Source organism: Denticeps clupeoides, chromosome 3 (assembly GCF_900700375.1).
Source record: "Denticeps clupeoides chromosome 3, fDenClu1.1, whole genome shotgun sequence".
Lineage (NCBI taxonomy): Eukaryota > Metazoa > Chordata > Actinopteri > Clupeiformes > Denticipitidae > Denticeps > Denticeps clupeoides.
Window position 1 is genome coordinate 697611 of NC_041709.1, and position 26295 is coordinate 723905.

Consider the following 26295-nt stretch of genomic DNA (forward strand, 5'->3'; position numbering starts at 1 on the left):
GCAGACCAGGGCCAGTTCAAGACAGGCATATACCAGCAGGCAGACAGAAAAGGGGCACAGAGTGGTGACAAAGACAGGAAACGGGTGGGGTGGTGGTGGGGCTGCTCTGGATAACTGTTTTTCTCATGTAATTGGATTGCACTTCATCAGGTCTCTGCCCTAAGGCCTGAACAACTAAGGTGTTCCACCTGAAGGCTGAGATGATGCTGGTTTTGCTCCTAGGGCCACTGTACACAATAAGGCGGCATTTCCTCAGGGGGAAAATCTCAATAACCTTTATAAATCGCTATAAAAACATGACATTTACTTTAATTGGATGACTAATATCAAATATATTCAAACCAAACAATAACTATTGCCAACATTAAGAAAACTAAGACGGTTGGCCAAGTTATATAAACTGTGCTGTGATTACATCAGTTTTATGTAAAGGAGAAACCTGTTGAGTGCAGAGATGTGTTGGGGTTTGACAGACACACGTTCTCCAGTCAGGCTCACAGTGGTGCTTGTGGGATCGAGAATGAAAATTAAGTGCTTGAGAGAATCTGATCCAACTAAAGGCCAACAAGGAAATGATAGGTTCGACCCGACCCCAACTAAATGTATAGAAATTGACTCTGAACCCTACCAGACCCACGATTTACAGCTGTGCCGCCTAAAGAGAAACTTGGCACTGGCTCATTTGCATACTAACAGTGATTGGATGTTTAGCTGGGGGGAGGAGCAGGGGGAGATCGGCACAAAAACAGGGCACGGAGGCAGGGAGCACATGGTGAAACATCATCTCATTTGTGCCTTTTCCACTGGATTCTTCAGCTACTGTATATCTTGTCCATATTCAGTTTGTGGGTAATTTATAGTTTTCTTTCTCAATTTAAGGGGGCAAGACGTTTATTTGAGTGGGCATTGCCCCCTTGCCCCATTGTAGAGTGGCCCCACTGCAGACACAAATAAACTAAATGCTGATACTACCTATAACAAGTTGGATAGAAGTAAAGATGAAAAGATTTAAAATGAAAAAGTGTTCAAAGTTCCATTTCTATGATCAACACTTTAAGGCACTCATGTAAGTCACTCTAGATAAAAGCAACAAGGTCCCCACACACTGCTCCCCAGGCGCCTTTCACGGCTGCTCACTCCTCACTGAGGGTGATGGGTTAAATGCAGAGGACGCATTTTGTTGTGTGCACCGTGTGTTGCGCTGTGTGTCACAATGACAAAAACAATCACTTTCAATTTTATGTAGGACCACAGCCTGCGAGCATTAAGAACATTTATGAAATTGACTCATCACAGACTTGCAGACTATCAAACAAACCTGGAAAAAACATTTCCTAGTTCAGAAACCCAACGCTGGTTAGACAATAGCAGTCGGACAGGGAGAGAGGAAAGCAGGAAGTTTGGGGAAGGGTCCACGGCTTCCATTTCCCTCTGCAGCCAGCGAGGTGGAGGCTACGGCGACAGGACGGAGGGGACAACAGATGGCCAGGGGATTACACTCGCAATCCCTCAGCTCTCCCTCTCGATCTCTCTCAAAACCCAACTGCAATCTCTCACTACCTCTCACTCCCGGTCACTTTTGATGCCTGTGCTGCTGTGTACAGTGAACTACAAAAAGCTCAAGAAGTGGGACTGATGCACATTTACATGGAGAATTAATATTAATATTCACATCAACTGGCAATCCTTCAACTCAGCCTGCACACAGAGCAAAAATTACTATACTGCAATATAATTACGTCAAGACTTACACATTTCACAAGTCAGGATTTAGATGAATGAAACGACACGTGCACTTGCATATTCTGCCTGCTGATTCGCCCAGTCCAGTGGCAATGAAACCATCATTAATTCAATGGTCTGTGCTGTGGACACATCATACTCGAACACAAAAATACACTCTCAGCATCCTGCTGTGGACTCATCATGTGCATCATGACATGGACCACGGGCAAAAACAATGCCTATTCTGAGCCGCCTTTTCCATGGACATTTAGTCTAGGACAAGCTTAATACAAATTTTAAAACCTTTTTTTCATCTACATATCTACACCAAAAACATGAAAAATGTTCAACGTTACTTCCCAGCCTAATTTTTTTTACCCACAGACATAAACCAACACGGACAATTCTGTAGCAAATACACAAAGCTTGAAAGGCAAAAAGATTTTGAACCAGTTCAATGATTTGTCGATGTGGCAGAAGCTATGGCTCAGTGGCAGAAAAAAAGTATCCTATATACTAGTGCTGCACGATTAATCTAATCGCAATCGTAATCGCGATTTCAGTCTGTGCAATTACATGAACGCAAAAAGCTGCGATTTAAATTATTAGTACATGGATTGGATCGGATATGTTGCCGATCCATTCTCTCATTATCTCAAAGTTTGCGAGCTGACTGAAGTCTCACATCTCACGTCTCACATCTCAGTCGGATTCAGTCAGTTTCGACGCATATACATGTCGATGGAGAGAAGTGTATAAAAATGCCTCACTCTTGTGCTGCTCGGGGCTGTACAAATCGCTGTACGCTCCAAACCAGATCCTGGGGGATTACATTTCATAGGTAAGGCTGGACAATTGTTTTGAATATATTTGGCCATTATAAAATCCCGTTTTATAAGTCTTAACATTAGCTAAGCTAGGCTAAGCTAGCGAAGCTATGCATTCCTGTGTTCAAGTCAACCTCCAAACAACGTTTTGGCTAAATGTAGGCATTAACTATTTAGACTGTTCTTAGCTGTTTAGTTAACTTTTTTCAAACTTTGAAGGTTTCCTAAAGAAATTCACCTCAGTTTACAAATCTTAACCTTAGCTAAGCTAGCAAAGTTATGCATCCTTGTGTTCAAGTCAGCCTCCAAACAACGTTTTGGTTAAACGTAAGAACTATAATACGGGATTTTATAATGGCCAAATATAATCAAAACAGTTGTTTAGCCTTACCAGGGTTTGTCGTTCGACAGTAATGTAAAAGAGTTTTTGTGATTATTTAATTTTGTAGAATATTGCACTGGGCATTTCAAGTTGTTATAAGTAGTTTGTATGTTTCACTTTGAAATTAAACATTTCACTATTAGTATGCGACTTTTCATTGATATACAAGCAAGTGTCCTTTATCATATCGCAATCGCAATATTGATCTCAATAATCGCAATATGTCTTTTTCCCCAAATTGTGCAGCCCTACTATATACCATATATGATGGAACATTTCACTTAAACAACCTATAATCCATCCATGGATTATTGCAGACAAGCCCAACCTCAATGGAAGCAGAGCCTCCTCAAACAACAAAATAATTAGTAGAAATCAATGGTCCAGGTTTTTTTAAAGATGTTGAAATCGGACTGGGAAGGGGTCACGGGGGTGGGGGAGTGGGTAATGGTTTAAAGGATCTTTGAGGAAGTGCCTCTCGTATTACATTCTTTCCTGATCCTATAATATCAGGGTGGACCATGGTGCTTACCAGAAACTGTATGTGTACTCCACCTGAATTTTATTTCCTTCTTCGTGAATAACATACCAACATGTTAATGATTGAACTTTACTGTACATCATATTAGGACACTGTACACTATTGTTCCTTTTTTATTGAAATGAAAGTGAAAGTGAAGTGATTGTCATTGTAAAACACTGCAGCACAGCACACGGTAACACAACGAAACGTGTCCTCTGCTTTTAACCATCACCCTTGGTGAGCAGTGGGCAGCCATGACAGGTGCCCAGGGAGCAGTGTTATGGGGCCGCTTCCTTAACCGCTAGGCCACCACTGCCAAATGTCATAACAAATGCCTTTAATTACATAATAATAATAATAATTTTTAAAAATCTATAAAAAGGATTAGGAGGATGATAATAAAACAATGTAGGAAGTTTGTCAACTGTGGTTGGGGGGGGGCGATTGCAAAAGCAGCATCATGGAGACATTGAAAATTAATAAAGTTAATGGAGTATAATAACAATCTGTGTATATGTAATACAAAAAATAGCATAAAGTAACTTGTGCAGCGCTATTACCCCAAGTATAGAGAGGGAACAGAAAAGAAGCGAATTTGAGGGTCTGTTCGGACTGTGAATTTAATGGCGTAATTATTAAAATAGAAGTTGTCTTTTTTCTTTAGTGTGTAGTGTTATATGTTGGTGGTAGCTCAGTACAAGCTGCTCCAAGTTCCGAACTACTGACAAGAGATAAAAAAAAAGGGGAGATGATGGAGATGCCGATTTTATCAACAATGGAGAACAAAAGAGATGCCAAAACAATGCCATTATAAATTAAGGCTCCGTTCATTACGCTTTTTACAGAAACGTAAAAAAAAGCTTGATCTAAACTTGAGTATCATAATGAGTAACTGCACAATTATGTTCGTTTTTCATCGCAAAGCACAAAACTTTGAAAAGGCTAAAAAAAAAAATGTAATAAAATGTGGAAACGTTCGGTCGCAAACAGCTGGTGCGTCGAGCGCTGCTCTCACATGAAATGATGTAAGAAGCCCTCACTGGCGGTGAAATCTGCTGCCATCGTCATCCTCACCGAATCGCGTTTTACTACTTCACGGCTGTCGAGCGCAAATAGTCATAAAAAATAAAAAAAGTTTTCTTAAGCAAACTCGACATGATGCCAAAACCGGCCGGGAAGTTGGGATGCCTCCTGGCTAAAATAAATGCGCGAACTAGTAACGACTGCGGTGTAAAGAGCAGGTAAAAAGAAGTAAAAAGAAGTAAAAACCGACCTCTCACGCAGAGCAGGGACATGGCAATCACTGTGGAAAATCCCGCGTTAAGTCTTCCCCGGCAGTTTAAAGGGACACATTAGTTGTCGGTCCAGCCGGAGGTCACTTCACAGAACTCTCCGTGCGGCCGACGTCCACCGCGTTTTACAGACTTGCATCAGACGCCCGAGGAAAGTAAGTTGGAGCTGCCGCTGGAGCGCACGGATTTCCCGACTTCTTGCGCCATGAGACATTTTATCCGCCTGTGGTCAGGACACGGCGTTAAATGAGTGGGATTGAACAGTCCTGATTGACGGTCTAAGGCGTCCAATCGCAAGATCGATTTACCTAGGTGGGCGGGACTTTATGCTTCATTGACCAATGAAAGTGTTGTGTGACCCCGCCCACCCAGACTGGGCAGACAGGTTGCAGGAGGAACAGGTGGTGACGCTGGGAGTTGGGGTCCAGACTGGCAGAGAAATCGACGCCGCTGTTTTGAGAAAGTTTGAAGTTTAAATCTGTGACACATGACACATTCAGGCACTCGTGCAACTTATTCTTATCAAGTCAAATACTTTGTGCAAAAAAAAAACGTCATGCAATCTAAGAGTTGTTTTCATTTATTTACCAGTTATATGTGAATTGAGTTTTGTGTCACATTCCTCTCTCTTTAACTCTCATATAAAATGAAGTTTGCATTGTGCTACAACATATTAATCTGGAGGATACAGCTGTGGATGTATACGTTATTCCTTTTCTGGAGAGTTCAGGGTACGTTCTGCATTTCAGCCGGAGACGCCTAGTGGCCGAGTATTGATTTGCATTGATCGCACGGAGAGGAACGCTTATTGAACGACTTGTCTCATGAGTGTTATTGTGCTTCTTGATGTAAGACGTGCTGTTTAAATAGCCTAAATATGTACACAGTTTGTATTTATAAAAAAATACATTTGCGTGTTTTTGTCAGGCATGTGTTAATGTCACATTCACCGTCCATTCCAAGTCCAGTATTGTTTCTAACTATAAAGTCAGTCAAATTTTGCTAGTAAACTGGAACTAACGCAAAGGGAATCAGGCCCACGCCCTATTTGCATGAGGTTTGCGTACTTGCTCAGAGTTTGCGCACACTTGTACAACCAGGCGCCCCGGGTCCGCCTCCCAGATGGGGAATGGCGACGCCGGGACGCGCTGCGTGTTTTTAAGGAGCCTCGTACACGGTCGATTAGCACAATGCCTCTGCGTGGCCCCTGTCCGTGGCCTCGGAACTACTGTGTGCGGGGCTTAGTTTCCCGCGGCGGGACGGACCCATTTGAGGGGCGCAACGTGGAACACGCAACTCCACTTTCCTCTCGAGTAGCTTTGGGTCACGCTGCTGGCCGCGGATAGGAAGCCCGGTCCGTCCGTCCGTTCGTTCGTTCGACCTGAACGCGTGGATGCGTTTATAATCGTCGTGGGTGCAGTAGAGAAGTATGCTGAGAACAGTCTTGCGAAGCGGTGGCGCTCTTTTAAAGGTGAGAAGACGGCTGGCTGCCATGGCGAAGCACGTTTTACGTGGATGTAGCAAAATGATAACATTTAAAGACATTAACCTCTCGCGTAGCTATTTTAATAAAATTGTTGTTTGTTTTATTTCGGCCGCACTTCACGTGTACTGCATATTGCATCAGATGAACCTTCATTTATGGCATTTACCAGACGCCCTTATCCATAATCAGTAGTTACAGGGACAGTCCCCCCCTGGAGACACTCAGGGTTAAGTGTCTTGCTCAGGGACATGATGGTAGTAAGTGGGATTTGAACCTGGGTCTTCTGGTTCACAGGCAAGTGTGTTACCCACAAGGCCACTACCACCCTGTACCACCGTCATCGTATGTGAACTTGAATAGTGTAGCTGGGCAGAATGTTTCACTTATTGTTGACTTTAAAGTGTTTATTCAACTAAACACTTTAAATAACTTTGATAGCAACAGAAAGGGTTGAGCAAGAACCCTTCCTTGAACTTTCATCAGACTGCACAATTTTCTTATCTGTGATTCTCTCATGCCAAGGCTTTCTGTGTTGTTGCTCTAAATCTTTTTCATTTTTGTGTAGCATTCACAGCGGACTGTTCCTGGGCTGTGGGTGACACCTGTCCAACAGCGATGGGCTTCAAGTCTTCCCATGAACACCGTAGTGCTGTTTGTTCCCCAGCAGGAGGCCTGGGTGGTCGAGAGGATGGGCCGCTTTCACAGGATCCTGGAGCCGGTGAGAAAACATGTTTTGTCCTTTTTATGAAAGTGAAGTGATTGTCGTTGTGAAACACTGCAGCACAGCCCAACGAAATGTGTCCCCTACTTTTAACCATCACCCTTGGTGAACAGTGGGCCCTCACTGCCATTCTAATGCTTCTAATTGTTTCATGTGTTTGTAGGGGCTGAACTTCTTAATTCCAATACTGGACAGAATTCGCTATGTGCAGAGCCTGAAAGAGATTGTTATTGATGTCCCAGAACAATCTGCTGTATCGCTTGGTCTGTTAAAAAAAAAAAAAAAACTTTTTGCCCAATCTCAAGCTACACACTGTGTGGTAATCCGCGCAACATCTCCATTTCAGATAATGTAACGCTACAGATCGATGGTGTGCTGTACCTCAGAATACTGGATCCCTTTAAGGTACATGTGTGACGCAGCTTCGTGTGATTTTTATATACATACATACATACATACATACATACATATATATATATATATATATATATATATATATATATATATATATATATATATTACACACACACACACAATTCTGACGTTATGATGTGGTGTTTCTCTTCAGGCCAGCTATGGTGTAGAGGATCCAGAGTATGCTGTCACGCAACTTGCTCAGACCACTATGCGGTCTGAGTTGGGAAAGCTGACCCTTGATAAAGTGTTCAGGGTATTCAGATCATTTTATTGTCATTCAATCAGTGCACAAGGATTGTTGAATGAATGAAATTATCAGCCCAGGGCTTAATATACAGTCACAATAAATAAAAGCATGTTGAAAAAGTAATGTATAAATAAAATAATGTAGTATGTATTTGATTCCATAATGAAATATTGTGTCTCCCCACTTAGGAAAGGGAGTCACTGAATTCCAACATTGTCCACTCCATTAACCAAGCATCAGATGAGTGGGGGATCCGCTGCCTGCGCTATGAAATCAAAGACATACATGTACCTCCTCGTGTTAAAGAGTCCATGCAGATGCAGGTGAGATGAACAGCATTTTGAGCAGAATTTCTGACTGGTGCTTTAGTCTCCCAGACAGTCTGTGAAAACGAAAAACAAGCCATTACTTCATTAATGTATTTGTGACACATTTCACAAGTTGACTGCACATTGATTGAAGTGTGGAAAGCGTTTGACGATGAAGAAGCAGATGTGAAAGTGTCATCACAAGGCACATCATTAATTAAATGGTTTGTGTGCACAGTTGAATATTTTCTGGATGTGCATGGGACATTAATGGTAGTAAGTAGAATGTTGTTCATGTCTGCTGCCCACCAGAAATTTCCCAAGCTACCCAGCCACTCCGTCCATTGGCACGTGTTTCTTTATATACCTTTATGTCTTTCAGGTGACTCTGGTTGAATGTATGGCAGTGTGAGCATTATCTTGCATTGTGATGATGTATTGAGTAATGCACTAAGGCTTTTCTTTACATATTGAAATCAGGTGGAGGCTGAGAGGAAGAAGAGGGCAACCGTGCTGGAGTCCGAGGGGACCAGGGAATCAGCCATCAACGTGGCTGAGGGACGTAAGCAAGCCCAGATCCTTGCTTCTGAAGGACAGAAAACCGAGCAGATCAACAAAGCAGCTGGTGAGCTCACTTTATAAATCCAGAATACATTTATTCCTATTCAGAAGTTCATGTATTATTGTCCTTTTGTAATTAATCGATTGTAAAATTCATTGTTGATAAGAAACCGGCATTCTAAACATAGCATTATGCTGTATAAAAGTCTGATCAAATATCTTATGTATTATGAAGCATTCCATTGATTTTGAAATATGTGTAGACTTAAATTTACATTGATGTTTTCCCTCCAGGTGAAGCTAGTGCGGTTCTGGCTAAAGCAGAAGCTAAAGCTAAGGCCATAAAACTGCTGTCAGAGGCCCTCACTAAGCAGGTCTAATTGTTACTCTGATTATTGATAATTGTGATTTTTTTTTTTTAAAGCTTATGTTGCATACTTATTCTCAACAGTAAATTGACTTATTGTTTACTCAGAATGGGAATGCTGCAGCATCATTGAGCGTGGCTGAACAGTATGTTGCTGCTTTCTCCAACTTGGCCAAAGAGTCAAACACAATCATCTTGCCCTCCAACACTGGGGACATCAGCAGTATGGTCACACAGGTAAAATATGGTCTTGTATGCAGTCCTTCTCAATGCTTTTGCATCCAAAAACACAGTCAGCTCTACCAAGCAGTCACAATGCCCTCTTTTTTTTTACTACAGGCCATGACAATTTACAGCACCCTGGCCAAGCAGAGCCATAGTAGAGGAGATACAGTCGCTGCTGAGGTCCCACAAGGTCGACTGGATGAGGAAAAAGCCCAGGCAGAAAATCTTGCACCCCAGCCTACACCTCACCAATAAAGTAGGCAGCCACTGCCCTGGGAGCAGACAGAGTCCCGGCCACGAGTCACAGGCCATGGTGAAAATCTGAGGCTATGGCTACATCTCTGGATGTGATCATCGTAGCTAGTGACAGAAAGACACACTTGAACTTTTGAGACATAAATGACCAGCCCTGACCAGCAGGGTACAAATATGGACAAGGACAACATGTAACTGTCTCATTAATGGGTTTACACAAATCTGGGTTCCTGAGCCAGTGGTTGTTAGTTCATCTAATGTCCTTCACTGGTTTTAAAATGTAGTAGATGCGAATGTCTGCTCATGGTATTCATGTTATGATATGTATTGATGTTCAAAATGTGTTTGGGTTAAGTTTATATGGCTACATAATGCCATGGAAGTGGAACAAACAAAAAGTGAAGGAGGAATGAATTCCACCTTTTATTGAGGGGGGAAAAAAATAATTATAACAAATTGATGGGTTTATAAACTGATATTTTGGGTTGGTCCACTGTTAAATTTGGTTACAGGCACTGACAGTTGTAAAAGGTATTAAAAATAATAAGACAAGTTTTCCCACATTTTTATGTGTTAAATTTTAGAAAGTGAAGTGATTGTCACATGTGATGCACAGCACACGGTGCACACAGTGAAATTTGTCCTCTGAATTTATCCCATCACCCTGACTGAGCAGTGGGCAGCCATGACCGGCGCCCGGGGAGCAGTGTGTGGGGACGGTGCTTTGCTCAGTGGCACCTCAGTGGTACCTTGGCGGATCGGGATTCGAACCGGCAACCTTGTGATTACGGGGCCGCTTCCTTAACCGCTAGGCCACCACTTCCCTTGTCACATCGGGCAACAACAGGGTATATTGTTTCAATAATTTACAGCTGAAAACCACTGCACTCATTAATGAAGCACTAAAACATGACTCGTAGCAAATGTGGGATCAATTACATAATTGTTTCCCAATTCATAATGAGCCTACATTTTTGAACGGTATAGTATGTATAACATCTTTAAAATACTGAGCTGTTTTTAGGCAACTACCACAAAAATATTATATATATATATATATATATATATGTTTAAAGGCAGATAAATTAAAAAAATACTTTAATCAAAGCTCTATGTCAACATAATGTATCTTATGTTGACATATCTCTAATGCTGAACAGCAATGTACTCAAGTAGAATAAGTGAAGGACCAAAAAACTGTAGTGACTAATAGTGTTAAGTCGTGAAATGTTGCTAGCAAGAAGTGTCTGGTGAGATACTGTTTTTCCCCTCAGCTTTGACAACATGCAACAGGGTTAAGCCATAGATATAAACACTAGTTATCGCGTTGAATGGGGCGCCCATGGTTGCGAATGCGTCAACAGAGCCGCCATCTTGGGACGGGCTGGCGCTACTTTTAAACGAATGAACGTTTTTCTGGGCCGAAGTGGAAAACAGGCATTACAAGCCAACAGGCTTTTGTATGGATTTGTAAAGATCTATAGATAATGAACTCTACAGGGTACATTTTTCATACAAAAAAAAAATAACTGTAGACAGGGCAGGTCCGTACACAGAGGCATTTGGTATAGATTTGTCAAGAACTGCAATATTTACAGGTGTCAGAACAAAAGCTGTGTCTTTAATGTGGGGTGGGGGCGGGAAGACAGATGCTCTGGTCCATTAACGTGAATAACGTTATTTGTCGAACACAAAATTTGATGACGATACAATAGAATCTTACTCTATGAAATGCGCAAAAGTCCCTCGTCTTCGCTCGTGCCGGGGCTGCATGAACTTTGAACCCGGTGTTGACGCGTGCTGAGACGCTGAATGCGGGGGTTCAGCCTTTTGCATCTCGTGGGCGGGCTCGTTTCGCCGGAAGTGCGTAGCGTTGGGGGCGGGGCCTCTTGTGCCACGTTGATGGAGAGCAGTGGGGACGTGGAATTCTGTTCCCTATCAACAGCCCGGCTGCTGGCGCTGCCTGCTAAAAACTGAGACTAACAGTGCGCAGCCCAGACCTGGGGGTCTCCAGAAATCACTGTCGTTGTGTGAGTGTGAATGCGTGAAGGTCAGTATGTTTTTGCGTTATCAGTAGTTTAGTGTTTAATAAGTGACCTGCGGTGTTGCTCAGTATTCAGCGAGAGCTTCAGAGCTAACCAGTGTTAGCATGTGTTGTATCATCCAGTCCGGAGTGTTTTTTCTTGACACGTTATTGTGCACCGGCGAGATGTGTGTTGTCTTTAATGGCAGACGTTTTGCAAAGTTGCATGGCGGCATCGAGATGTCACAGCTTCCTCTTCACTTAACACTGGGCTGCTGCTGCCGCCGCCGCCGTCATCGTGTCTATTAAATGGACTGTAGCTAATCCTAGCACTTGGCTAACTTTTACAGTGTCACATAGTTATTGATTAGCCAATTCTTCCACGTAATATGGTGTTTGATAATGCACCTTTCATTCATTCAGAGTTGCGCTTTTCGGAACCGCAATTGTGTTTGATTGCAACTGCATTTCAGCCTCCTTACTAAAATAAACGTGCTCTAATGTCTAGACAAATGTTGCAGTTTGTTTTGTACTAAAGTGCCTTTCTAAAGTCCGGGGCATTTGTATTGTGCTCAGGTTCGCATGAGCCAGATTATTGGGCTGCGGAGCGCTTGAGTTAAAACAAAAGCATCCATAAAGTCGTCAATGACGAAAAAAACGTGTTGCCATCAAGATACATTCAAGATCCTTTTTTTTTTTACATGCGTGTTTAACATTCATGTTGTTGTTAAGATTTTTTGGCCTGTACAGAAGACTTCTCAACTCGATTTTTTGCTCTCTTCGTTGTCCTGAAGGATGAAGCTGAAGGAGATTAACCGCACAGCCATTCAGGCATGGAGCCCGGCTCAGCACCACCCTGTTTACTTGGCAACAGGTAAGGGAACGTGTGCAGAAGAAGTCCGACTGACAATCCAGATAAATGTGCATGGGTAGTTTCTGATGGTTGGGCCAATTCCTTTTTTTATTATAAAGCACCATCATTAATATTGAAAACACATTGTTTGCCAGTGTTGTCAATATTATTGTTGAAATTATTGGCTGATTTTTTTTTTTTTTTTTTTTTTTTATAAAGGCACCTCGGCCCAACAGCTTGATGCTACTTTCAGCACCAGTGCCTCCCTGGAGATCTTTGAGTTGGATCTAGCAGAACACAGCCTGGATATGAAGTCCAGTGGCACATTCTCATCTCCACACAGGTGAGCAGTTTCTTACATTAGTTGTGTGGTATTTATATCACCCTACAATACATTCTCTTACACACCTCTTTGATTTTGATGAGTTGGTCATAAATGGGGAATGCGATTTTCACACCTTAGGTACCACAAACTAGTGTGGGGTCCACATGAAAGTGACTCTGAGGACTTTCCAATGGGAGTGTTGATAGCAGGAGGGGAGAATGGGAACATCATTCTCTACGACCCTTCCAAGATCGTCTCCGGAAGTAGTGAGGTGGTTATAGATCAAAGCAGCAAACATACAGGCCCGGTCCGAGCCTTGGACGTCAACTCATTTCAGGTAGAGCCTCACTGTTATCGGATTTTTGTCAAAGTAAACCATGTTCCAGAATGGGTAGCGTTTTAATTATATGTTGCTCCGTCTCCTTCACAGACAAACTTGGTTGCCTCGGGAGCAAATGAGTCAGAAATCTACATCTGGGATTTGAACAGCTTCAACTCCCCAATGACACCAGGCCCCAAATCTCAGCCCCTGGAGGACATAAGCTGTGTGGCATGGAACAGGCAGGTTCAGCACATCCTTGCCTCTGCCAGCCCCAGTGGCAGGGCGTCTGTGTGGGACCTTCGGAAAAATGACCTCATTATCAAAGTCAGCGACCACAGCAACCGGGTATTTGGTTCTTAATTTTTTTTTTTTTTTATTCTTTTCAATCCCTTTAAATGTGATTCAAGTTTAGTTATGCAGTTGCACTGACTGTTGAGGTTGCAGCTTCCAATCTTTCTCTTATATGGTTTTTCCCATTTTCTCTTGTCCTACATTAGTTGTGTTAATTCTGATGTGTAAATGTGTTTTATAATATTCTGCTCTGTCCTCATGTCACCTTTTCCCCTGTGTTTTGTGCAGATGCACTGCTCTGGGCTGGCCTGGAACCCGGACGTTGCCACTCAGTTGGTGCTGGCTTCTGAAGATGACCGAATGCCTGTCATTCAGATGTGGGACCTTCGTTTTGCCACGTCACCCCTCAAGGTCCTGGAGAACCACACAAGGTAGAAGAACATTTCTCTGGATCATATCTGTTGCAACAAAACAGGTTGTTTTAAGTGATGGCTATATGTCTAGAATGTTTTTAAAGGTGTGTGTCTGTGTGTTTTCAGAGGTGTCCTTGCCATTGCCTGGAGTTTGGCAGATCCCGAATTGCTCCTGAGCTGCGGCAAAGACAACCGTATTCTCTGCTGGAATCCCAATACTGCTGAGGTACATGGATTAGTGGAACAGCACAGATTAATACTGTATGTGATTTGATTTATGGAAATGAAAATTTATTTGTAATGGTTGCGTGTTCTAGGTATTGTATGAGTTGCCCACCAGCACTCAGTGGTGCTTTGACATCCAGTGGTGTCCCAGAAACCCCGCAGTTCTGTCTGCTGCCTCCTTTGATGGCCACATCAGTGTCTACTCCATCATGGGTGGGAGCAATGATGCAGTCAGCAGCAGGCAGGCAGACCAGGTAAAAAGATCACCCTTCATTTGAGACATTGGGGATGCCCAGGGTAATCCTACCACGTTCTGTGTTCCTCTTGCACTATTTTATTGTGTTTATGCATGTCAAACTCTTAAGAATTTTCACGTACGTTTACTTGCAGTTTTGGTTTTCTAAAACTGTGTGTTCAATTTCTCAAACAGATCAGTACCTCATTTGGCAACCTGGACCCCTTTGGCACAGGACAGACTTTGCCACCATTGCAACTTCCTCATTCTACAGCAGCCAAGACCTCCGTAACCCCATTAAAGAAACCGCCAAAGTGGATCCGCAGGCCTGTGGGAGCCTCGTTTGCTGTGAGGCTTTTTACCGCGTGTCTTAGCAGTATCCTGCCCTGTGTAGCATGGACATTGCCGGGTTGCTGGATCTTAAACTTTGCTTTAATCAGAGTTTTTATTTTTCTTGTTGCAGTTTGGTGGCAAACTGGTTTCCTTAGACAACAGTCAACCCTCACAGCAGCAGCAGCAGCACGTGGTCCGTATCAGTCAGGTTGTCACAGAAACGACTTTCCTGGAACGCTCCAACCAGTTGCAGGCTACCTTATCTTCTGGCAGCTTTGTTGAATTCTGCCAAACAAAAATCAGTGCAGCCCCAAATGAATTTGAAAGGACAGTGTGGTCTTTCCTGAAGGTAGGAGACTGCAGTAGCTGACGGAAACATGTAAAATATACGAAAGCGTGTTTCTCAGACTAGTCAAACAGTCAAACTTTTCCTATGCTAAATTGTTTCAACATTTGTGATGAGGATAATAATAGTGATCACTAAACCCATAACATTTAATCACTGACCTCCACATTTAAACACACATTTTAATTTATTCTGCAGGTTAACTTTGAGAGTGACAGCCGTGGAAAATACCTTGAGCTCCTGGGATATAAGAAAGAGGAGCTTGCACAGAAGGTAAGCTTTAGAGAACAGTCTTGGAATGTTTTTGCTTTTGCTGGAGGATCATGATTCCTTTATCATTGTTGGCATATCTCAAGGTGATGTGTCCTTTCAGGTTGCCGAGGCTCTGGAGGCAAAAGACTCCCAGCCAGAGCAGGTAGTATCCTTTCCTGTTTCTGCATGTCTTGATCTATAATAATATTACAAATGACTACAATATAATCAGTGTCATCACTGGGCTTAAAGAAATGCAGTTGGAGACAGCAGTCTTTCTCTCTTTTACTTTAAATATGCGCTGTGTTTTGGCTAAATATTTCACTAGCTTCAGCCATTTATTGTAAAATAACATATTTTCTGTTCTTCATATTGACAGAGGAAGTACTGTGTACTGATGTTTAAGAGCAAAAATGTACAAATATTTAAAACTTAAAGCCAAACACGTGGTTATATTAAGTAATACAGATAATACTGGAGATAGTTTAGTTTAACTATCTTGTTTGTGGTGTTTGGCATTGTTGTGTGGTCCTTCTTTAGTAGAATATATAATTAGCATGTTGCAGTATATACTTGTTTTGCTTATTTCAGTTTTTCTGCAGTTGTTATATTTTAATCCCTGAATTTACCTTCTTATTGGGTCAGAAATGTCCAGTTGGACGGCTTCTTATATAGTCTGTTCTTGGACGGTCTACATGTCTTTTAGGGTAACTGAGAACATCCTCCAGGGCTTTGCTTGCACAGATTACTATAAAACCAGAACTTGGTGCAACACCTTCATTTAGCCTAAATCGAGTCCTTGTGTTCACACTTCAGGTTGATCTGCTGAAAACGGAGAAGGAAAATGTCTGCCTGCCTCAGACCGATGGTCTACCTGATGCTGAACCCGTATTTAACCCTCCTTCTGAGCTAAAGGATGCTATTACTGATGGAGCTTCTCCTGATGATGACATAAACCTGGAGGTACTTTGAATGATGATCTCCTCTATAGGCTAACCTTTGTGATCATCCATCAGTCACTGATGGATGACTCCACAGGGCTTAGGGACTTAATTTATGAATCTGTGATAATTACTGCTTTATTTGATCAAATTTAAGGTGTGTGTGTGTGTCTATATATATATATACACACACACACACACACACACACCTTAAATTTGAACATGATCCAGTTGTCCAACACCATGTTGTGGTATCTTTAAGGGAAATATTAATGTCAAATGCCACTAATACAGATTCATTTAGACATTTAACCATTCCATTTATTCAGTTACATAATTAACCATTTATAAATTATATTCATTTTATCTCATGTCAGTTTGACCACAATAACTTTGTTGTTCATTCACTTTCACAGGCTGAGGAAGAGGCAGCAAAGATTGAGGAACCTGAGGAAATGGAAGAACCAGAAGAACATGGAGAAGAGCTTGAGTGTTTTCCTGTAGTTGAAACTGAATATGTCAACAGTAAATATAGGAATGGTCAGTTTGACCTCTTTAATTTCTTTGATTATTTTTTAATAGCATTTTCCCCACTCTTCTCCATTTAAATGTTAAGGTGACTCTGGTGAACTTGCTTGTAGATGTTGATGGCCTTATAACCCAAGCACTGCTGACTGGAGATTTTGAGAGTGCAGTGGACCTCTGTCTACATGACGACCGCATGGCAGATAGCATCATTCTGGCAATCGCAGGAGGACCAGAGCTCTTAGAGAAGACACAGAAGAAGTATTTTAGCAAATCACAGAGCAAGATAAGCAAGGTACCAGCTGATTTTTCCATCTGAAAGAGAATGATTTGCATTTATTTTCATATTAATCTCCAGCTTGTTCCAGCTCAGGAGTAAAAGTATCTTTACAATTTATGCAGGTATTTCATGCATTGTGTTTTGTTGTGTGAAAGGATTCATGTTCCACCAAATTACGTGGCTTCTTTCCCATGATGCAGCTCATCAGTGCTGTGGTGATGAAGGACTGGCGTAACATTTTGGAGACGTGTGACCTGCACAGCTGGAGGGAGTCCCTTGCTGCAGTCATGACTTATGCAAAACCAGACGAGTTCTCCTCTCTCTGTGGTGAGTTCTTGGTATCATCTATGATGGGATGCTTTGAGAAGATCTGTCTTGGATTTGGTTTTCATTTATTTTTCTTTACCACAATGCAATGAATGACCTTTATCTCTGTTCAGGCCTGCTGGGATCCAGGCTGGACAGAGCTGAGGACCAGGCTTTGCAGACCCAGGCCTGTCTGTGCTACATTTGTGCTGGCAGTTTGGAGAAGCTGGTGACTTCCTGGGCCAAGGAACAGGACTCTCACTGCCCTCTCTCCTTGCAGGTGAGTCAGAACTACAGGTCATGAATAGACAGATGAAGTGTTAACCCTTAGGAAATGTGCCACTATCTTTTGCTAATGGATTGTGAATAATTGATTTTTCATATGATTATGTGCATAGTGGGAACATGGTAGACTACAGAATGGACCGTGTGTGAAAAATAGCTCTGACTTGATGCCTTTCTTGCAGGACCTTGTGGAGAAAGTGGTAATTCTACAGCAGGCTGTGGAAAAGTCCAAAGGTTCTGCTGCCTCCATAGTGGGCCCTCTCCTGGCGCAGAAGATGAGCCAGTATGCCAGCCTGCTTGCATCCCAGGGAAGCCTAGACACTGCTCTCTCCTACTTGCCAAACACTGATCAGGTGACTGAACTAACCTACTGTAACCACTGATCTCTTGAGTCTGCCCAGAAACTCCACATACTACCACTGTGTCCCTGTGTGTCTCCAAGGGGACTGTCCCTGTAACTACTGATTTTGTAATCGCTTTTGATGAGGCCGTCTGATAAATGCTGTGAATGTAATATAATTAGGGAACTTAATGTTAGGTGTGCTAGCCTCATACCTGGCAACTAGGCAACCCACAGAGTTATTATTTACTAACACTTAACCTCATGATGCTCCAGGGTGATATAAAGATGGGTTTTTCCATTAAATGACATGTAATGTTGCATAATATTCTGAAGTCTTTGTAATGTCCTGTAATTGTGCGGTTTACTGTCTCTAGCTCAGTGTTTCATACCTCTTTTGACTGTCCACAGCTGACTGTTCAGCAGCTGAGAGACCGACTAAGTAAGGCCCTTGGCCACCATGCTATGCCCCCCACGGGTCCGGTGGCTCCAGGTCAGACTCGGCGTCCAGAGGTCCCTGCAGCTGTGCCAGGGCAGGGCTACACCCACAACCAGCATCAGCTGATCCCTCAGCAGACCCCTGCACCTGTAGCAGCCCCAGCTCAGACACACGCTGCTCCTCAGTATTATCAGCAGGTACTTGTGCAGAATGGAATGATCAATATACAGATTTTATACAGCTAAACAATACAAACACGGTTTATTGCTGAGCGTAGTCTCACTTGGCGGGTCTTATATGGTTTTTTTTTCCTGTGGGATCTTTGTTCACATGAAGTCTCCTCAGTTCGATCCACCCCAACCTGTGTGTCTGACTTCTGGCGTTTACACAGTGAATGTGTATGTGTGCTTTTGGTTCGTCATCCTGTGGGTCTTCCATTAGTGTTGTTTCTGTTGTGTTCAGGCTAGGTCCGCCTCCACTATCACTTCCTGGAGTAACCAAACCCCCACAGCCCTTCCCAGTGTCCCTCGCCCACTAGGCCCCGTCTCTGACCTGAAGGTACAGCACCCGTTCTCTTGCTGTACCCACCCCCTACTACAAAGCGTACCATACTAGCAACAGCCTTCATTTCACTGCTACACATGGGTCTCTATTATTCTGTGGGCTACACTATCCTCTGTATTAGTGTTTTCGAATCCTGTTCACCTTCTAATTTCCCAATCCAAGGGCAGGTTTGGGAAACACTGATCCATTTTATGTTTTTAATTAAAACAGTTGTAAAATAAGTAAGTTTGGTGTTTTAAAATGTATAATACATGCTTTGTGTTACCTTTATTGTTTGAAAGTATTTTCATGTGTCTTGATGGCATCCTTTAATTTTTCTGAATTTAAATTGAACTTAAATGGAAGTGAAGTTACATTGTAAAATGTATCTTTAATTGTGACTCTTAATTTATCGTAATTCAAACTGAATATAAGAAATTGCAATTATATTCCTCAGTGAAATGTATCCTTTCCAAATGCAATTTAGCTAAATTCATATTATCTAAACTTTTCTCTGATGTAAAAGTGCTGCTGTTTAGAGACTGTTTTATAATGCATTTCCCCCTTACTAACTTCATTTCCTCATTGTTTGCATTCAATCGGTTTTCTCCCTATGAAATCAGCTAATCCTTTTTTTGCTACTGTGGTACGATACAACAAATTTAAAGCTTTAAGGCAACTCAAAATCTCAACTCCATGAACTGTCAGCTAGATTTACTTCGTCATCCCCTTCACTTTTGAGGACCCACAGTGTTTGTAGCTGTTGCATTCTGTGTTGGCTGGTTTGCCAGCAACTCTAGCACGTGATCCTGCTTCATTGCAGTGTTGTGCAGCACCTACCGTCCCTGCCACGTTGGTGTCATTAAACAGTGGGAAAGCAGTGGCGCAAATTCAAACTAAGGCAGTAGCATTGCTTTTAGGAATGTTATTAGGAAGAACTTCATGAGCGTGATCTGATTAGCTTGAGATGAATACCTGTTCATACAATTAATATATAAAATAATAATACTTAAGATAAAATACAGTTATTTTGAAGAGCATCTGGCCCTCACTGAATTTGCAGAGAAAAACTGGCACTTGGAAAAATGTAGTTGACAACCCTGATGAAGGGTCTTAAATTTTATGAAAGTGGCCTTAAAAAGTCTTTAATTTGGTTTCACAATGACAATCACTTAATTTTCAGGTGAGCGAGGTAAATATTCAGGTACATTACAAGAAGAACTTATTTACTGGCAGAAAACAAAATTCAGCCTAAGATAAAAGCTACTAAAAGCTTCTCATGTGAGCAACATCTGCTCTTCATACTGGGGTTGGCTTTTGCTCTTTTCTTTGCTTCACTATAGCAGTAGAGATTTTCTTCTGGAGTACCTGTTTTTGGTTTTTCCTCCAGGGAATTTATGCCTTCATAGCTTTGCTTGTGTACTGAAATGTAGTTCCTACCTTCTTAACGGGTGACTGAATTGAAGATATTTGCCTTTTTATATTCCCTGTTTCTCATAAGCAGTCATATGACCGTGAATAATGGAAGTGGAGAATAAGCACTCTCGTTTTCTCCTCAAACTCTTTCTTCTTTCTTCAATTTTTCTCCTGTCCCTAAATGTTTCTCTCCACACAGACTGAACCGACATGTCCAGGCTTTGGTCTTCAGTCTCCTGTAAACGCAGCTCCAGCAGTGTCATCTGGACCGGGTTTAATGTTCTCCCAGCAGTACCCGCAAAGTAAGTTGTGTGAAGGCGCAACAAAATCTCGTCTTTGGAATGAGCTGACGTTAAGCGTCCTTTTACTTTGTAATGTCCCTGATTGGCTGTTGAACGGCTCCGGCTTCAGACGATGCCTTTGGCTGCTTGCATTGCTTCTGCTTTTCATTGTTGTTCATGATGCTCCAGGCTAGAGAGTAGCTCTCTAAAAATGGGGTAACCTTTAGGCCGGCTATTCCGACCCGGGTTCAAAACTGCCCCTTTATGTAGAAGATCGGACACCCCTGACTGCCAGTATGCTCATCAGAAGCTGACAGTGCAAAAGACATCGTCTGAAATGTTCTTGTCCATTTTCTACCCTTTGTCTCTCACTAATCGTGTCATAGCAAGTGTAAATATTAACAGTAGAGGACTCACTTCCAGTAATGCTTGATAAATTAGCATTAGCATGTTAGCCACACTGATTGCTTAAACTAATGGCCTCTGGTTTCTCCCACTTTCTCTCCTCCTCTGTCTGAAACTCAGCCTTCCCCCACATGCAGCAATTCACGCCGGGGGTCGGAGGTCCAGCTATCTATAACCCTCTTCAGTACTCTTCCAGTATTGCTCCCCCTCCTCTTCCGCCCTCTTCCTCCGCCTCTGCTCCTATGTACCCCGGCCCGTACTCCCACTCTCAGCCCCCCGCACCCTCGGCGTACCACTCCGCTCCTGCTACACATCCTCCTCCACCAGCCTGCCCCTCTTCCTCCTTCTCTCCTGCTCTCCTGGCAGGCGGAGCCTCTTTCCAGCATGGCGGACTGGGCTCTCCAGCCTCACACTTGCCCCCTCCGCCGACCGGACCCACAGGTACAGAGCAGCCTGTCCCCCCTGCCCTGGTACCCGCCTCACAGAGAACAGGTCTGCACCAGCGCCAAAATCTTACTGGAAGCGCAGGGATTTTTATGGAAATCTATGGATTTGTGTTTAACTGATTAGTTGAGTTAATGCTGATTCAATTAACAAAACAACTGTGACTAGATCCTGGAATTTGATGTTTTATTTGCAGAGACGTTCATACAAGATGAGACATTACTTTTGGAAGGTGAATTTGTTTAGTCGGCCCATAAAACACCCTTTTATTAATTAAATAATCTATTTATTCAATCCATTTCAATTTACCTCAATCCTCTAATCATCTAATAATCAGGACTGTCAGTGCTTATCCCTTTCCAGTCCCCCAGCGAAGCACTGACACTGCAAAAGTCATAATTGGTGGTGGTGTAATTTTTGGCATTATTACCATAGTGATAATGAGGGTACAGATTCAAATTAAACATATTTTCATTTCAAACACGTACTAGTTTGATATAATTCGTAATCAGACTCCAACCACTTTTTTTTTTTTTTTTTTTTCGGTGGATTGTGAGTAAACGGTGATTTTGTATTTTAGGACCACAGAATGGCTGGAATGATCCTCCTGCTTTGAACAGAGGCCTGAAAAAGAAGAAGGTAAACTGGAAGTGGGTGTGGTCAATACTGGACCCCTGGTATAAGTGTCTGGGTATCTGACTACAGCTCCTGCTGGTTCACTGAGTATTCCTCTTTTGTGCCATGTTGTCTTCAGGTTCAAGGGAACTTTGCTCCACCGGCCCCCATCACCGCACCCATCATGGGGGAACCACCGGCTCAGATGAACCCCTGCATGCAGGCTTTGCAGCCTGGCAGCCAGGCTCTCTACAACCCCAATCATCAGCAGACCATGGCCCCCTCACAGCCCCTGAACCCAACCACACCCATGATCAATGTAGAGGGAGCTCCTGGTGCACCCATTGGAGATGTCATTCAGGTAACCCTAAGCTGTTCTTTATCTCTGTTCTTTTCTAAATGCCAGTATTTAAATACAGCAGTATGTACGAGAATCAATTACAACGTTTAAAAAAATATGGTGTATGGAGGCTGTAGTTAATTTATTTCCCACTTTGCAGCCTTTGCAGTCCATTCCAACTGAAAAAATAACAAAGAAACCTATCCCAGAAGAGCACCTCATCCTGAAGACCACATTTGAAGGACTGATCCAGAAATGTTTAGCTGCTGCTGCGGACCCAGTGAGTGTAGAGACATTTGAGGAGAACAATCTGAATGGTTATACATAGGACATGGAATATTTTTGGTGTGACCTTTTTCATTTCTTCAGCAAACAAAGAGGAAGCTGGATGATGCTACCAAGCGGCTGGAGTTCCTCTATGACAAGCTTCGGGACCAGTCTGTGAGTATAGTAACACAGTCACTGTGTGATCTCCTGTGTATTGTTTGGCAGAGGAGATATATTGAAGACCATAGATGGATGCATGCTTTTCTGTTTATCATATCAAGGCCCATGCAAACTAATAATACAGTTTATGGTTTTAAATTTTTTGTTTAATTAAATTACATTTCTGTAATGTAACCTCTTTTTGACAAACATTCTGGAGTTTAAAAACTCTTGAGATCGATGTCAGTATCTTTACATTACCAGGATATACTGTCATTGAATTAGCCCTGACTCACACCATGTGACTGTTTCTGTCCATAGCTGTCACCTGCTATTGTGGGCGGACTGCACAACATTGCCCAGAGCATTGAGTCTCGCGCCTACACTGACGGCCTCGGCATCCACACACACATCGTCAGCAGCAGCAACTTCAGTGAGACCTCAGCATTCATGCCTGTGCTCAAGGTGGTGCTAACGCAAGCCAACAAGCTCGGGGTGTGAGCAGCGAAGCACCGACCTGCACTCACATGCTGCCACTCTTATCAGTGTTCGTGCAACGTAGAACAAGCCATCGCTGCGCTGTCCCACCTACAGGGACACAGGACCAATTTTTGTTGAACCTCGCCAGTTTTTGACTCTAATTTCTTCTTGTTTAGTTTTTTCAGTTTTATTTTTTATTTTTTAATGATTTTACAAAGCAGGGTGCAATGGAATTTTAAAAAATTGTAAATGCTTTATAGCTGCTATATAATTTGACAGATCGGATATGACAGCCAGGCATTAGTTAAGAAATGCCTCAGCTCAGATCATGTATATTTTCCTACTGTTGCTCCTTGAGGCAGGTGTTGTTCACCTGGCTGTGAAAACAGGTAAGGTTTTTAATGGTTTTGATTGAATGCTGCACGGCTCCACTTTACTGAGGACACCCCAGCTATGTCTGCATGCTTAACAGCAGGGATGGCAAAGTTCAGTCCAGAAAAGTCGAATACCAGGTTTTCTAACTCTCCATAACTGGAAAAGTACCTTCATCTGGAACCTGTGCAAGTTTATGTCTCTGCTGTACTAAATGTGGCCATCCCTGCTTTAAACTGAGCTTGAGGCCCATTTTGGTTTTCTGTAGTGGTCATTATAATAATTATATGCCATTTCAATCATTTTTATTTAGTCTTGTTAAACATGCACTGCTGGGATTTTTATTCACTCGGCTATAGTGCGTGTATTACCTCTTTTATGTGATCTTCTACCTGGCTCCAGTCTAGTGTTCGGGCCTATTTTATTTATTCAGCCTCACAGCTGGCAGGTAAAGATGTGCTCAGATTTGAGAAGACCCATATAATAAAAATATTACCCATGCGAGTGGGTTTATTTGCGAGTCTGGATCTGCCTTAGATTTTATTGGCATTTAAGTACACAGTGCTTGATTTAAGAACAAGCAAATTTTATTTGGTAGAAATATTTTTCACTTTATGGTAGTAATTTGTTGCTATTGAAAGAATTATGCATCAACAAATTGTCAATACTTAATTTTCATACCACACAATCACTTTATGTATATTATCAATTATGTCTTATGAGTGGTCTCAGTCCTGTTTTTATTAGCTTTGATGCATGATGTAAAACAAAAAGGACAAAGGACTTAACTTAGGACTGTGGATAGTTCAAAAGCTAAAGGGATTTTTCATTTTTATGTTTAAAGTCAATATGGAATCACGTCACGTATTAACCTGTACCCCTCAGAGTTTGGTCATGTACTGTATCATTTAAGAAAAAAAAACGATGTCTAGAAATGCAAAGAAGACAGAAGTTAAAAAGGATAAAATGAAGCGGAAAATGTATGAGGCTATGAAACTGAAAATTACATTGCTTTTTATGTTTAACTTTTTAATTGTTCTTATTAATAAATTTGTTTATATGCAGAGGTTTGGAATTTCTTGCATTTTGAAATAACTCAACCACATCCTGACTCTTCCTCCCATCTACCACCAGTAGGTGCCACGAGCGTTTATGCTTGACATTTAATTTCTGGTATTCGGGCATTCCAGGTCTTTTTAGCATTTGGTTCACAAAAGGTTGTGATGTGTCTCCAAAAATGATCAAATTGCGACAAGTTCAATTCCTAAAATGTTACAATTACATTTCTATCTAACTATGATTGCTGGTCTCCTTTAATAATCCAACTCATACAGAAATCACACTATACCCCACCGCAAAGGTTGTAAATCCACTAAATGATTCATTTGCTGATGAATCAATTTACTGATGGCACAGTGTTGCTTATCTTCCCATCTACCATCAGCAGACCAGAACTGTTTGCTATATTTGCTCTGCTTTGTTGAGGTGTTCATGACTTGTTTCACATCCCAAAAACACAGTAGACCTGGGGTCACCTTCAGGACGTTGTCTGCAGAAATGTCATGCATGATGATCCTGCAGGCTGCTGAGGTTTACTCACTGTTCCTAATCTCTTCGAATTCATCATTGTATAAGATCCACATGCATAAAATATACTTCATTATATCTACTAATACTAATACTACTACTACAGGTTTGCTGTCTGTTATATTTACAAGTTCCTTATTTTATGTCCTTGATTCTGCTGCCATAAGAAGAGCTACATTTTTGTTGTTCCAGCAACAGTGACAATACAGACTATTCTATTCAAACTGGCTTTTTCTTTGTTTGTTGCTTGAATATCTTCACCTATATATTATTTATTATTATTATTATTATTTGACTCATTTCAATCAATGGGACCATTAATAAGAATATGTGTAGAATGAACATTAGTGCCTGGCTATTAGCCTGTACGTTTAAACACATATTTTCATTTGTAGAACACAGTTCACCAAAATGTGCACGCATAGTATTTCTAATTGCAATACGAACTCCGATTCCACCCGTACAGACAACGCCATCTCCCATCTCATCCACACAGCACTCACCCACCTGGACACTCGAAAGTGAAATTATGTAAAAATGCTTTTCATGGAATACAGTTCAGCATTTAACACGATAATCCCTTCCACACTCACCACCAAGCTGGAGCACCTGGGACTCAGATCATCTCTCTGTCAGTGGATCTCCAACTTCCTTACCGGGAGACCACAGGCAGTAAGGATGGGTGGACATGTCTCAGCCTCCATCACTCTCAGCACTGGAGCCCCCCAGGGCTGTGTTTTGAGCCCCCTGCTGTACTCCCTGTACACCCATGACTGTACAGCCACTACTAACTCCACCACCATCATCAAGTTTGCTGATGACACCGTCGTGATGGGCCTGATCTCTGACAACGACGAGACGGCCTACCTGGAGGAGGTTGGAAATCTGGAGAACTGGTGCCTGAATGCCAGCAAGACAAAGGAGTTAATAGTGGACTTTAGTACCAAGCAGGAGAGGACCTACCAGACCCGTCATCAACAGGAGCCCAGTGGAGAGTGGACAGCTTCCGTTACCTCGGTGTTAACATCACACAGGACCTGTCATGGTCCAGTCACATCAACACCGTGGTGAAAAAGGCCTGACAGCATCTCTACAATCTCAGACATCTGAGAGACTTCAGACTGCCCTCCAAGGTGCTCAGGAACTTCTACTCCTGCACCATAGAGAGCATCCTGACGGGAAATATCGCTTTCGTTTCCTGAAGTCCAACACAGAGAGAATGAGGAGGAGCTTCTTCCTGCAGGCTATACAAGCTCTCAACAGCCACAACACTACATAGAACTCCAATACACTCCAGCACTTTCAAACTTCTGGAC

General features: G+C 42.3%; 3 protein-coding genes across 34 annotated transcripts in view; 2 read left to right on the top strand and 1 right to left on the bottom strand.

Annotated features, from left to right (window-relative positions):
- Window positions 1-4977, bottom strand: part of unc13bb (unc-13 homolog Bb (C. elegans)) — a 57136-nt gene extending 52159 nt beyond the window's left edge. For all 27 annotated transcript variants that reach the window (XM_028974968.1, XM_028974967.1, XM_028974946.1 and 24 more), the window contains exon 1: window positions 4731-4977. In XM_028974968.1, the coding sequence (XP_028830801.1) occupies window positions 4731-4752 (22 nt within the window). In that variant the 5' untranslated portion in view covers window positions 4753-4977. The remainder of the gene's footprint in view (window positions 1-4730) is intronic.
- Window positions 4978-6016: 1039 nt separating this feature from the next.
- stoml2 (stomatin (EPB72)-like 2) lies at window positions 6017-9888 on the top strand. Its single transcript, XM_028972949.1, has 10 exons — window positions 6017-6220; window positions 6801-6953; window positions 7120-7219; window positions 7303-7361; window positions 7525-7626; window positions 7809-7943; window positions 8409-8553; window positions 8784-8863; window positions 8965-9093; window positions 9196-9888. The coding sequence occupies exons 1-10, from the start codon at window positions 6179-6181 to the stop codon at window positions 9334-9336; spliced, it is 1086 nt and encodes a 361-aa protein (XP_028828782.1). The 5' UTR covers window positions 6017-6178; the 3' UTR covers window positions 9337-9888.
- Window positions 9889-11217: 1329 nt separating this feature from the next.
- Window positions 11218-24456, top strand: sec31a (SEC31 homolog A, COPII coat complex component). Of its 6 annotated transcripts, XM_028972942.1 has the most exons (28): window positions 11218-11386; window positions 12154-12233; window positions 12432-12555; window positions 12676-12874; window positions 12968-13204; window positions 13439-13581; window positions 13690-13789; window positions 13881-14042; window positions 14219-14371; window positions 14487-14705; window positions 14901-14975; window positions 15076-15117; window positions 15771-15917; window positions 16312-16435; window positions 16537-16715; window positions 16901-17027; window positions 17141-17286; window positions 17474-17644; window positions 18043-18267; window positions 18533-18628; window positions 20229-20331; window positions 20836-21207; window positions 21356-21391; window positions 21740-21798; window positions 21914-22135; window positions 22275-22394; window positions 22484-22555; window positions 22862-24456. In XM_028972942.1, exons 2-28 carry the CDS (start codon window positions 12155-12157, stop codon window positions 23039-23041), a joined length of 3912 nt encoding a protein of 1303 aa, XP_028828775.1. In that variant the 5' UTR covers window positions 11218-11386; window position 12154; the 3' UTR covers window positions 23042-24456. The 6 variants fall into 6 exon arrangements, with proteins under 6 accessions (XP_028828775.1, XP_028828776.1, XP_028828779.1 ...); XM_028972943.1 differs by lacking the exon at window positions 21356-21391; XM_028972946.1 differs by lacking the exon at window positions 18533-18628.
- Window positions 24457-26295: the final 1839 nt, after the last annotated feature.

Bases quoted from the DNA above. Each gene is read 5' to 3' on its own strand.
- stoml2 (XM_028972949.1), top strand. From the start codon at position 6,179: ATGCTGAGAACAGTCTTGCGAAGCGGTGGCGCTCTTTTAAAG. The intron at 7,944-8,408 runs GTGAGATGAACA...TATTGAAATCAG, and splicing joins AAGAGTCCATGCAGATGCAG to GTGGAGGCTGAGAGGAAGAA. The intron at 9,094-9,195 runs GTAAAATATGGT...TTTTTACTACAG, and splicing joins TCAGCAGTATGGTCACACAG to GCCATGACAATTTACAGCAC.
- sec31a (XM_028972942.1), top strand. From the start codon at position 12,155: ATGAAGCTGAAGGAGATTAACCGCACAGCCATTCAGGCATGGAGCCCG. The intron at 12,556-12,675 runs GTGAGCAGTTTC...TTCACACCTTAG, and splicing joins ACATTCTCATCTCCACACAG to GTACCACAAACTAGTGTGGG. The intron at 21,799-21,913 runs GTAAACTGGAAG...TGTTGTCTTCAG, and splicing joins GAGGCCTGAAAAAGAAGAAG to GTTCAAGGGAACTTTGCTCC.